Source organism: Crocodylus porosus, unplaced genomic scaffold (assembly GCF_001723895.1).
Source record: "Crocodylus porosus isolate Cpor-Errol unplaced genomic scaffold, CroPor_comp1, whole genome shotgun sequence".
NCBI lineage: Eukaryota > Metazoa > Chordata > Crocodylia > Crocodylidae > Crocodylus > Crocodylus porosus.
The window spans coordinates 26336079-26348725 of NW_017728915.1; the positions used below are offsets into that span (position 1 = coordinate 26336079).

The following is a 12647-nucleotide window of genomic DNA, read 5'->3' on the forward strand; positions in this document are numbered from 1 at the left end:
CTACTGCTTAAGAGCAGAAAGAAGTAGGAAGTGTTTGGACTGGGTCAGTGTATTTGCCGTGGTGAATTTCAGATCTATGGGTTTGGCTGTCTGCAGCTACATTATGTTTCCTGGAGTGTGCTGTATAGCAATAATGGAAGCATTGTATTTGGCATATAAAACACTAATTGCTGCTCTGAAAAGTCAGTCAGTACCCTCCAATGCATATGCCTGAAAAGCACGTTGGCTTGAGAGAGAGCAAGCACTAAACAGTTAATCCTACAGAACTGATTTGCTAATTGGTTAAACTAACAAACCTTCATGTTGAACTCTAATTGCCTTGCAGACTCTTCCCTCTGTGACCAAAAGTAGAGGAAGCATGATAATGAGTGCAATAAATTGTCTGCCGTAAATCATGCTCTGCATTTGACATGGTAAGTTTGTTCAGCCTTAGAAAGGAGTGATAACCGTGTGTAAGATTATGATTTACTCCTGGGTCCAGTTCTGCTGGGTGGTGGTTCACCTTCCTGTCCTGGGTAAAATATTCCACTTGATTCTCAGATATTAAAAGAGCTCTTTCCATCTCGGCTTATCCTCCTTAATACCATGGAAGGTGGCATTATTGTCTAATTTGTCTATGAAATCTCTGGCTATTTCTCTGGTGTGCTTATTATGGATACAAGACCTCCAGAAGATGGGTGCTTCAGTAAAGATTAAAGAAACACACATCACCGGCTGGGCTGAGGACACACATGACTAGAACTGAGCTCTTTTTGGAGGAAGTTTAAAGGTTCTCTGCAAGCTTAAACAGACCAGACGTTGCTCAAGTGTGAATCCCAGCAAGATGATCATCAGGGATCCTGTTTTTTCTGATAAAAAAAAATCCTCAATTTTTTGATTGAAAAAGGAACCCCAAATCCACATTTTTCTGTGACTGAAATGAAACTAATATATAGATCTTATATACCTATTTATGTGTGTGTGCGTAAGTGGCGTTTCATTTTAATCATGGAAAAATGTGGGTTTACTTTTTTTAATCTGAAAATTGGGGATTTTTTTAAAACTAGAGAAAGCCAGGATCCGTGATGATCATGTAACTGGAGAATTCCAGTGTATATTTAGAGTTCCTTCTCCTTCAGCACATGTGACTCTTCAGCCTTGGCCCCAGTCTACCACCCACAACACTCAACTTTCTTTACCGCAGATGTACAGCCCTGAAGCTCACTGCGTGCAGACAGGGGTGTGCTGAGATCCTTACGGAAGGAGGAGATGGTTTGGAGCTGGGAAGACAACAGTATCTTGTCTTGGTGCATCAGAAGTGTGGGGAGCGGCGATATTCTCACATCATAACTCTGGGACGGTCTAGATTCTTAGGAAATTATGTCATAAGAACCCGATACTGGTTGCAGGGCCTTCCTTTGGCGAGCCCTTGTGACAAGGTATTTAGCAGAATTTGCAGATTCACTGAAGTCTGATAGGCTGCACCATGAGCACTTCTGCTTTGGCCTCAGACTTGCCAAAGTCTGAATTGTTAATCAAGAACCTTAGTGCCCTTGCTACCCTAGCTCCCTTTTTTGCTGGTGTCAGATGGTTTCGTGGCTGGAGTTAGGGTTGGACTGTGAGATATTAAACCTGTTTGCTGCATGTAGCAGGGTATGAGAACTGCTTCAGATGGGAAGAGAAGAAACTTCCCCTTTCCTCCCAAAATAAAGGCTGACTATACAGTACAGAAGTCCCCCAACCTTGGTGTTACAAGAATGTTTGCTTCATTTGCATTTTGTTCACTGCTTATTTTGGGGTTGGTCCAACTCAGCACAATAGGAAGCAGTTTTTCACTGCTGTACTGCTTAAAAGTTCCTCTCTGAAGGCAGCGCAATGATGGGTGAGGAGGGCTAGCCTATGAAGGGAGGCCACTGTAGGAACAGGAGACACAGAGGACAGAGCAGGAACAAACTGATGCAGTGGGGTAAAGCCCATCTTGCACACACCCCACAATTACTGGGAAAATTAGACTCAAACTACACTTTATTCCACAGGCTTATTGTAAAGAACTGCACGCTGGGAATTTTGTTCGGAAATAGCCAGAGAAAGATGTGCTCTTCCTGCGTCACCCCCATCGTGCCTTCGTTCTTCTACTTTCTCCTGACGTAGTCTCGAGCTGTGGGGATGCTAAAGAAGATTGTTTGTCACAGGAGGCTGTCCCAGCATCCCATGATTCCAGTAAAATGTCAGGGAAGGCAGCAAAGAAGAGGCCTTTGAAGGAGCAAGGGCAGTGTAACCCTAGCAGCTGCTCAGTGGCTCATTTTCTTGGTATCCTTAATGGAGCCTGAAGTGTCGCTTCCCTGTTCATGGAATGACTCTGTTTTGGATCCGATGCAGATCTGAATCCTATGAAATCTCTGGAGCCCTGTCACTTTATTCATTGGATGTTAAATATGACTATAGTAACACGCTACACGTAATTCCCTCTGTTAATGCCCCCTTGTCAGCATTGGCCTCTGCCTACATGGTTTCCCTTTCAACTTTTTAGTTGTTCTTCTCCATTTCAGCCAGGATGTCCAACAACCAAAAGCCTTAGGATGATGCATGCTCTGAACTCGTTTGGAGGAGAGTACTCACAGAAGAAAAGAGCCTGTATTTGTGCTAACATGCCTGAGGGGAATTCTCTAACAGCACTGGTGACTACAAAACACATACTGATTCTGGGGAAAACTGACCCATCAAATTAGACCTTGGAAGCAGAATTTGGCATCAGTTATAGTTCTTTGATCTCCTTTAGAGCGTCACTTCACTGACAAGAGAGAGTTGATTGTTCTTTCATGATAAATGGGCCTCCTCTGTGTCCTGCTCCCATGCTAAGGAGGCAGTTGTGATGGGAACTGCCCTGACCAAAATCCAATAAAGTAAAAGGGAAGAGTCCAATGGACATGGGTTAATACTTGATAGCTTTACTAAGAGATTCAATAGACATCATTTCAGAGTAGTTCAGGAGAAATCTGACAGAAAATGGAAATCATTACAATCCGGTGTTAATTAGACGCTTGTTCACTTTGCTTACATGCTACACACGCATCTAAAAACTAGGTTTTCCTACATATTCACCTCCGTATACTTGCCTTGTGCAGTTTCTCAAACAATTCAGGGCCTGATTGCTTTCCACTCTGAACCTGGCCTCCATTCTGTGAAATGGTTTTGTTTATAACTACCCTTTGCTGACACCAGTGAGGTTACTAAGTAACCTGTGACTGTATCAGCATACCCTAAGACAGACTAATTACACTAGCAGCAACCTGTAAATTGCAAGGGTGCAGCTGACTTTGCAGCACTGACTGCCCCGTGTTGGCTCCTGCCGTTCCTTCTCGCCTTCCCGTTGTGTTCTCGGCTCAGAGCAGTTTCCCAGGCGCCCTCTTGTGCCACTTTCTGAACCACGTAAGAACTTTTCATTAATATAGCTAGCAACCATTCTTTTTAGTTTCAATTCAAGAAGAGAGAGGCTACGAAACAATTAAGTTGAAAAGTTTCCAGACTTGATAAACCTCTTCTTGTCTGTATATTTTTGGAAGGAGCTTTTCAAGTGGACCTGACACCTAGTACCTTAGCACTACACTGAGTAATAACACCCATGGGCAACTCCCAGAAGGCAGCGCAACAGCAAGAGGCTCTGAATCACGTCGAGATTTTAGTTCTGACACAACATTAGTCAACTTTCCAACTATTTTTGTTAGACCTTCTTTTTCTTCCCATCTTTGTTCCACTTCCCTGTTGAAGTTCATGTTGGTTAGTCCATGACAGATTTTGGCAGAATCAGTGGCTGTCCTGATTCTTACACTTCCGGCCCTGGGCAGCAAAGACAGTGCCAGTCAAGTTGATAGAAACAGTGAGCACTGCTATTCCTCTCTGGTTGTGGCAAAAATGAATGGGACTGTAGTGGTGGCTGGAAAGGGAAAAGGGAAGATGAAGGTTGTTGCTTTCCAGTCACCAGCAAAGCCGTGAGCAAGTCTGCATTAACATTTAGCTCCAAGTGGCATTCTTCAGAGCTCCCCGCGCTGCAGGAAGCAGAGAAACTTTTCTGGGCTAAGTTTGTGACAAGGGACCCTAGCTGATCTGCTTTGTGGTTTGTGACAGCAGCCTCACAGCTCTGCTTTAAAACAAGAAAATGTTTGAAGGAATGGAAGCAAGAGTCTGATGGGTATTTCTGCTGTCTAATATGGTTCCTTTTAAAGAACTTGGCACTTGGGAAATTTACTTGTCAGCTTTAAAATCCGATGGGCAAAATCCTCATTCCCCTGACTGGTTATGATGAGCTTCCCTTTGCTGCCAGGAACAGGGCCCTCTCTTAATGCTCTTCTTTAACCCTCGTGCTTTAGCAGTTCTGTTCTACCTAATGCCACTATAAAATGCTCCTTAGCTGGAGTCCAGCTGGCAGAGGTGTAAATGGCAAGGTTTATGCCCTCAGCCAAACCTCCGGGGGGTAGGGGGAGGTGTCAGCATCTAGGAGGCATTGGCCTCAGGATCCGACCCTCAGAGAAGTCCTGCTGCTGCGGGGTGGGGAGAGAGAACCAGCAGCTGCTCCCTTAATCCCCTAGCTATTCGCTGTGCCGGCACTTGGCCCTGCAACAGCAACATCTGCCCTGGAAGCAATGGCTATTTACTGAGGCTGTTTGGAGCACTGCTGCTTTTGGCCCCAATCCCTGCCCAAGCAGCAAGAGAAGGACAGCTTTGCTGACGGGGCTCTATTCTGGTGTCCCAACCAAGCTGGCACCAGGGCTCGTGCCCTGCTTGCCTTTTTGTACTTACACCACTGCCTGTAAACTCAGCTTTCTCTTGTGGTATGGGTCAGTAGGCTGGTTGCAGCGGAGCAAGGGCTGGACGGTGAAACCCTTCCATCAGCGAGCAGTTACTGGCATGATGTCTATTGACTTCAATGGGATTATTCACGTCACTGTTCCCCACTGCCAGTCAAAGCTTCAGAAACTGGGCCAAAGTGGGGAACCACTGAAGTGTGCCATCTCATCCTGTAGATTTGAGAGGAGTCAGAGCTAGAAGAGGTCTGAGATATAATGGTGATATGATATACACCCAAGGCTGTAGCCAATAGTTGTACCTTTTTAATACAGAAAAGAGGGGATATTCTTGTAAAATTTATAAAATTACTGAATCTACTGTACCTGGTTTGAAACTCCTCATTTATCAGCAGCTAGAAAGTAAAAATAGAAGAGTGAAAAGAGAAGGGAAAGAACAAGTAAAGCAAAAGGAGGAGAGCTAACATGGATTTGGCTTTTTCATTGCCACTTTTTTGTTGTTTTTATTTTATTCTTATGTGAAATGTGGGACTTCAGCATCCATAGTGGATCTACTCCACAAGGGTAGCTCTATTACTCATCTTGTCTTTCCGCTTCTCCTTTTCTGCTATGTGCAGTGCACAGAATGCCAAAGACGAGGGCAGGATCTCAAATATTACCATGTTTTCAGATGGCAAAAAGGTGAATAACTGCACTGTCGGAAACACTGAGATAAAAATTCTTTTATAAAAAAATCAGCCATTGTAGGTAACTTAAAAAAAAAGATATAATTATAAATATATAGTGACTTTTTTTCTTCAGTTTTTAGTCTCCATAAGGCAAACTTTTCAGCAATTGCCTGTTCCTGAGTTTAGATGGCCAGCTTTTTGCATGCACCCTTGACACTAAAATGTATTGCATGCAAATTCTCATCACACCCTCCTTGCTCAGAAGTCACACCTAGTCATTGCTTTGAGAGAGAACCCCAGCAACTGTGGCTTGTCAGTTTTGTTCCAATATGCTCTATTTCTAGGCTGACAAGAGAGGGGGTGTTTTGGGCAGACAGAAATGTTCTCTCACGCTCAGCTGCTCAAAGCTGCATTGCTTTTGAAACTTCTTGAAGTCCTTAATCAAAGCCACAGTTTCCTAGAGAAGGCATCTTCACAGCTGGAGTCACTAGAGCTTCTAAAATGCAAGCCTAACTTCTCAGACCATCCCTTCTCGTTGCTATTACTTGGAATATTTTGCGGTGCCTCTTAGGAGTCCAGTCTTGCTGCTACCCACCCCCTGCCGCATAGGAAAATTTGAGTGCTGACAACATTCATGCAACAGACTTCAGGCAGGGAAGAATAAATGGATTTCTCCACAACAGCAACATTATGCTGTTGCAAAAGGGTCGTGCTGCGCAGCGATGGTACTTTTATATATCAGAGGAAGGAATTGTTAGTATCTAAATTTTTAAGAAGACCAGCTCTGTGTTTTATTACTAAATTTGGAAAAGTATTTTTAACATGAAACTTAATGGCGTGCATCAGCCTCCTAAATGATTTACAAAAGCTAGGAATCATTTAGTCGGTTCAGTCAGTTATGGATATAATACAACGTTAGTTAAAATGGTTAGAGAGGATTATGCTTCTTAGGGAAGGATCTCTTTTAGGTGGTTAGGTCATGAGCAGAATGGGAAAGCTTTTGTGTCCTCTGCACTGAGCTCACACCCCCCTGCCATTCATCAGGGTTTACACTGAATGCCAGGAAACAGTTTAGAGCTTTGCTCTGTGATACAAAGTATCCACACTAGTCTGACTGTTCAAGCAGGTGTTGTCTTTTTCCCCTCTTCCTTGGAAAATAGCATTGCCTGCTTAAATTGCTTAGTGATGATTAGTGCACCAGCCCTTCTTTCCCCTATTTAATCTTGTTTCTTCCTTTGCCATTAAGTTTCTAAACAAATTCATCTAGTGTACTTTATATTGTGTGTAGCTCACCAGAGCTGAGACAGAGATGGAGCTGTGGGAGTCACCGTCTGTTTAATGACTCCTACGCTTTTCTGTGGCTCTTCTTCAGAGGAGGGATTACACAACCCTTTCAGTCCAGATTTTCAGTTAGGAGTTCACGTCAGAGAAGGAGACTGGAAAGAGAGAAGACAGACAGAAGACAAGGAAAACAAGCATCATGTTTTCTACATTTTTTTGCTATAAAATACTCTGAGCGCATAAATGGGCAACTGTGTGCGTCTGATGTTCCTACAAACATTTCTGGTGGCTCCTGGTGTGGTTCTTTAGGCTCAAAGACGTTAGGATGCAGAGAATGTGACCAAGAGAGCCACAAAGGTTTGACTTTAAAATAGTGGGGAACAAAAAACATAAGTGAAAATCTTGCCAGCATTTGTTATGGAAGTTGGTAGCAGCGCTGTCTGTTAAAAGATGTCATGGCAGGATAGGTGGATTTAAAAAAAATGTATCTTTTTCTGATGAGGGAGCATGGAGTATTTGCTGCTTTCCAAATCTTTAATACAGAGGGTGAATGGTTTATAGGAAAAATGAATATCTGAAGTGGGTTAGAATTGTACAGTACTGGGAAATAAGAGAGAGATAGGAAAGGGGGGAAAACAAATAAAAGGAGAAAACGTAAAATGTCAGACAGATAGAGAAGAATGAATAACTAGAAATGGGAGAGGAGAGAGTAGGGGCAGGAAAGGAGACAAAGATTTTGTATTTAAATTCATGTACTGCATGTTACTGCTTATTTGTGGCTGTGCAGTTACTCCAGATGGAATAAAAAATTAATAAGAGAAGAAGATCAAAAAGGACTGAGAGGGAGAAGAGAGGAGATTTTTCATCTGAATAAAATGTAAAATGGCAATTAGCTTCTGGCAGTTATTAGATTCACCGCCAGCCTAATTTGCTCTAAATACAGCAACAGAATTCCCAAAAGCTGGCAGCCACAAAGCACGCTAAATTTCTCTGCCTTTGACGTGAACATTATATCAAAACCAGTTTCCCTATGGAAAAAACCCTAAATGTGTGTATAAAAATTAGATAGTGGCAGTTTCATTTAATGTGAATAACAGCAATGTCACTAGCAAAGCCTGCAATGCTTTTCTCTGACCCGCTGCAAGGACAGGGTATGCTTGCTTACGCGGCACACTGCAGGGCCAAGCAGAGATACCCAACTTAGCTCTAAGCCTCTGTAGGGTATATGCATCCAGGCTGGGGTCTGTGCCCTGTGCTTTCACCTGTGCTCTGAATAGTGCTGTGTTGTTACACTACGCACACATGTACCAAACAAGGTATTCAGGCTACTACACCCTTGTAAAATATGTTGAGCACACAAGACTAAAGGCTTGCATACCTTTCAATTGCCTTAAAGGCCAGATTCTTTTCTGGACGGAGACCTGACCAGCAAAGGCAAAAGGGATACAACCTGGGGAAGGGAATTGTGATTAGATCCAGCTTCTTGGTTCTCAAGTGGCACCAGCCCTCATATAAACTGGAGCCTGCTTCAATTTATGACAGCTAAATCAACCATGTGCTAGCCACCACTTGGCACAATGGGACCACGTTCTGGCCTGCTCATGTGGGGAAGTGAGCAATGGCTGATGCGGAAGCTGTTTTTTGCTAGAACAGTGGCTTTCAACCTTTTTGGACTTGAGGCCCGCCAGAGCTCCTGTGAATGGAGGGGCACACCATGCCAAAAATGATCTTATATTATAGTGCTTACCCCACTACAGAGGGGCCAGGCAGGGACAAGCTGGAGCCTGCACTTATCTCTTCACACTGCAAGGATCGGGTGTCACCCTGGTTGAGCATCCCTGTGCCAGACAGACCGCTCCGGCAGGATTCTGGCCCCTTTGCACCACCTTGGCAGCGCAAAGGGCCTGGAGTGGATGTTCCTGCTCAGTACAATTATCTGACCTCTTCAAGGTTTGTTAAGTTGCTTGGGTTTTTTTGTGCATGTTAAGTTTTTCATCCAGTTCAGGGTGAAATCCAGTGTTTCATCCAGTGTGTTGAAGGAACGGTGTCAGGCGTTCTGCAACCGAACAGACAAGCACTAGCCCTCAAAGATCTGCTCCGATTTGCATAACTTTGAAGCCTCACAAAGCTGCAACTCAACAAGCCACTGAATAATAACGTGACAAAATTATCCACCCAAAACTGGGAGGCTTATTTTCATTCTGAAAAAGGTGTTATTCAAAACCTGCTTCCTACTTATAGTAATATTTTTATGTATTTTATATAAAGCCCTTTCTAGTCTTATTCCAACACTGAAACTGGGACATCCAAGCATGCAAGAAAAGAAATGTAGATTGATAAACTTTCAATGAACTTTGCTCCTTTGGGCTATCACTGTGAATTATGGCCCATAACATATCTTTGTCTATCAATAGTCTTAAACTGAACATCAAGAAGCCTGGGAATTTGGATACATTTCTGTACCAGTATTCTTTATAATGTGTATAATCTGCAGCTGATCATGAATGGTTCTGGTTATATGGGTCCAGGATAGGTCTGATTTCATGAGCCCAATTTGAGAGCAGTTGAGAGGTGTGAGACAAAGTCTGGTGAGAGTGAAGAGAGTATATCAGGGGAATACAACAGGGCCTGGGGGGAGCAACCAACATCTGTGAAACTACTGCACTGCCCCTTCTGCCAGGGAACAACCCACATGGGGACAACTCAAGAGAAGCAAGGCCAGTTTGCAGCCTCCACAGCTGGAAGTCTAGGTGCAGAGCTCTAGGGGTATGCGTTTCAGTACTGCTCTACACTTCTGCTGAAAGGCTGCCTGGCCTCAGTTAATCCAGCTATAAAGTGGGTCACTTGCAGAGTCAAAGGTGGTCAGATATGACATCAGCTTTGTCACTGCCTTGTGTCCTGATGGCTACAGAAGATACCAGCCCACTAGGCTGCCAGGTTTGGGCAAACTTTGACCTCAACAGATGGGATCTGAAAGCTGCCTTTACCCAACCTAAGCCCAAAAGGAGTACATGCAGGTGCCACAAGACAGAGCAGCCCTTGTTGCCACCTGTTTGGAGCCAGCAAAACCTGAATCCTACCCTGTGGCCCAAACAGTAGCCTTTAAACAGGCTGTTGCTTGTAATCTTAAAACAGCCATGCTGTCTGAAGGCACGCAACTTGCTGTATACATGGAAGAAAAATTCCAGTGTATACTGTACTATGTAACACTTCATACCATAGATGCTCAAGGGAGCAAAGTCAGCCGAGCTCCTGCACTTCCTAAATGCAAGTGGTTGCTCTGTCAATCTTGACTGTTGCCCAAAAGGAAGATGCTTCTGTAGAACTTTTTAAGAAAGTAAAGGGATAGCAGTTCCCAGTAAGGCTGGTATAGCTATAAAACTTGATGGATCCTATTCCCAGCAAGAACTGCCAGAGCTGATCCCTATTTCCTAAGCTACACCATCCACCTGTTGAAGCAAATCTTTACCTCTCTCTGTCTCAGTGCCTCTTACGTCACAGACACCATGGTATTTCTGCTGCTATGACCACAAAGCCACTGGAGTGAGAAGAGCTGGTCAGCCACCCAGCAATTACCTTCCACAGACACAGTTTGTGATTTCTGGAAACTGCAAAGCAAGAATAGGGAATCCAGCTGCATACTGCTGCCAAATTAACCACTTTCCTTTTCCTTGTCTGAGTTTCCTTCCCCTGCACTGTCACAGTGGGTAAGCAGACATGCACCGATGGTCTGTGACTGCTCTATATCTGACTAATAATTTTGGGTGCCACAGCACCCGAGTGCTTGCTGCTCAGCGTTCATAGTGCAGCTAACCTCCATATTTTAAGTTTAGAAGGGAAATGAGGCATAAGGAAAAACACTTTTACGATTGGAGACAGTGTCATTTTTAAAAATCCTCTTTAAAATTCAAAACCCAATGGAAAGGATTTTCTTTTTCGCTTTCTGAAACAATTTCCCTTTGGGTTGAAAGAAAAGCCCCAGTCCTGCTGTGGCATCTGCAAAGAGGGGCCACTGTGACTGTTTAGAGTCTCCCTGAAGCCGGTGGGATTTCCTAATGAGCATCAGGGTCCTCATGGCAGGATGTCCAACGTCAAATGTTTTGGAAAGCTTTGAGCACATGAGAAAAAGAAAGACTTATAACAGAAATGATTTTCCAGCCTTAAATATAAAATTAAATTGGTCCAGCCTCACATTGCAATGTGCTACCCTGGCTGTATGAGTGTTTTCTTCATAAACACCTTTTGCCTGATCATAGCCAAGTGTGTAGAGAGGATCATAGCTAAGTGTGTAGAGAGGATCATAGCCAAGTGTGTAGAGAGGTTTTTGGCCAGAAGCTTGATTATGTTTTTAAAAGCCTTGTCCTGTTAAGAAGAAACATGCATTTTCAAGTTTGACGGTTTGTCACAAGTGAAGAAGTGTAAAGAAAGGGGGGAAATAAGAACGTGGGTAAGAACGATGTACAACGGTATTTGCATGCTTTTAGAGCTGACCCACAGGTGCTTAGAGCTTCATTTCCTCACTGTTCCCAGTATAGCTGGTTGGTGGAACACAGCTTCAAATTTAGTAATGCCCGCACAGAATAAAATTAAACTTGTTCACGATATACCCACTTGTTGGGTTTAGTATTATTATTTTTCTTTCCCACGGATGTGATCCTCCATTTGTCAAATTTTAAAGTCTTTATCAAGCAACTATAATGCCCGGTGGGCAGCACTAAGGTCCAAAATGCTATATCCACATCCACCTGGGATCTCCAGGCAAGGTTTGAGAGGAGAGATCCAGTGTGGAGTATCTGTCAGCAACAGAGGAAGGTCAGTGAATGTGGGGGTCCCTTACTGAATGGGGGAGGCAGCCTAGTGAGGGATGATGAGGAAAAGAAGGAAGTGCTCGATGCCTTTTTTTTAACCTCAGTCTTCAGCGGCAAGGTCAGCTCCCAGACCACTGCACCTGGCAGCACAGTCTGGGGAGGAGGTGAGCAGCCCTCAGGGGTGAAAGAAGAGGTTAGGGATGGTTTAGAAAAGCTGGATGTGTGCAAGTCCACAGGGCCGGATGGGATGCACCCGAGGGTGCTGAGGGAGTTGGCTGATGTGATTGCAGAGCCAGTGGCCATCATCCTTGAAAACTTGCGGTGATTGGGGAAGGCCCCGGACGGTTGGAAAAAGGCAAATATAGTGCCCATCTTTTAAAAAGGGGAGGAGGAGGATCCAGGGAACTAGAGAGGAAAAGCGCGAGGGGGCTGGGGCCCATGACTTGCGAGAGGGGCTGAGGGAACTGGGCCATTTGGTTCAGAGAAGAGAAGACGGAGGGGGGATTTACTAGCAGCCTTCAACTCCCTGAACAGGACGGAGCTGGACCGTTCTCCGTGGTGGCAGATGACAGAGCGCGGAGCCATGGGCTCAAGTTTCAGCAAGGGACGTTTAGGGTAGATACAAGGGAAAACCCTCAGGAGGAAGGCGGTGAAGCACTGGAACGAGCTACCCAGAGCCGCGGTGGCCTCTCCCCCGGAGCTTCGTAAGGCCTGGCTGACAAAGTTTTGGCTGGGATGATGTAGCTGGGGATGGGCCTGCTTTGTGCAGGGGCTGGACTAGACGTGACCCCCTGGGTGAGAACAAAGGGGTGCACGACTGAGTCTCGGTATGAGGTGGGGGTTGGTAGCCGGCAGGAGCTGGGCTCGGGCGGAGGCCAGGTGCCTCCTGCCCCCGCAGAAGCGAGTCTCGGGGACGCAGCGCGCGGGCGGCGGCGGCGGCGGTGCGGGTGTGGGTGCGGCACGGGCCGGGCGCAGGGAGCTCCCGCCAGCACCCGGGCCATGGTCCCGCCCGCCCCGCGCGGCTCTTACCGCCTCGGCGGGCAGCAGCCGGCCCTTGTGCGAGCACAGGAAGTCCCTGGAGGGCATCAGCGCCCCGAGCGCGGCCGCCG

The 12647-nt window shown here is 45.3% G+C and overlaps 1 protein-coding gene across 2 annotated transcripts in view; it reads right to left on the reverse strand.

Moving 5' to 3' along the window:
* Window positions 1-12641, reverse strand: part of CMTM3 (CKLF like MARVEL transmembrane domain containing 3) — a 36163-nt gene extending 23522 nt beyond the window's left edge. For both annotated transcript variants that reach the window (XM_019535893.1, XM_019535894.1), the window contains exon 1: window positions 12568-12641. In XM_019535893.1, coding sequence (XP_019391438.1) covers window positions 12568-12624 — 57 coding nt within the window. In that variant the 5' untranslated portion in view covers window positions 12625-12641. The remainder of the gene's footprint in view (window positions 1-12567) is intronic.
* Between the last annotated feature and the right edge of the window lie 6 nt (window positions 12642-12647).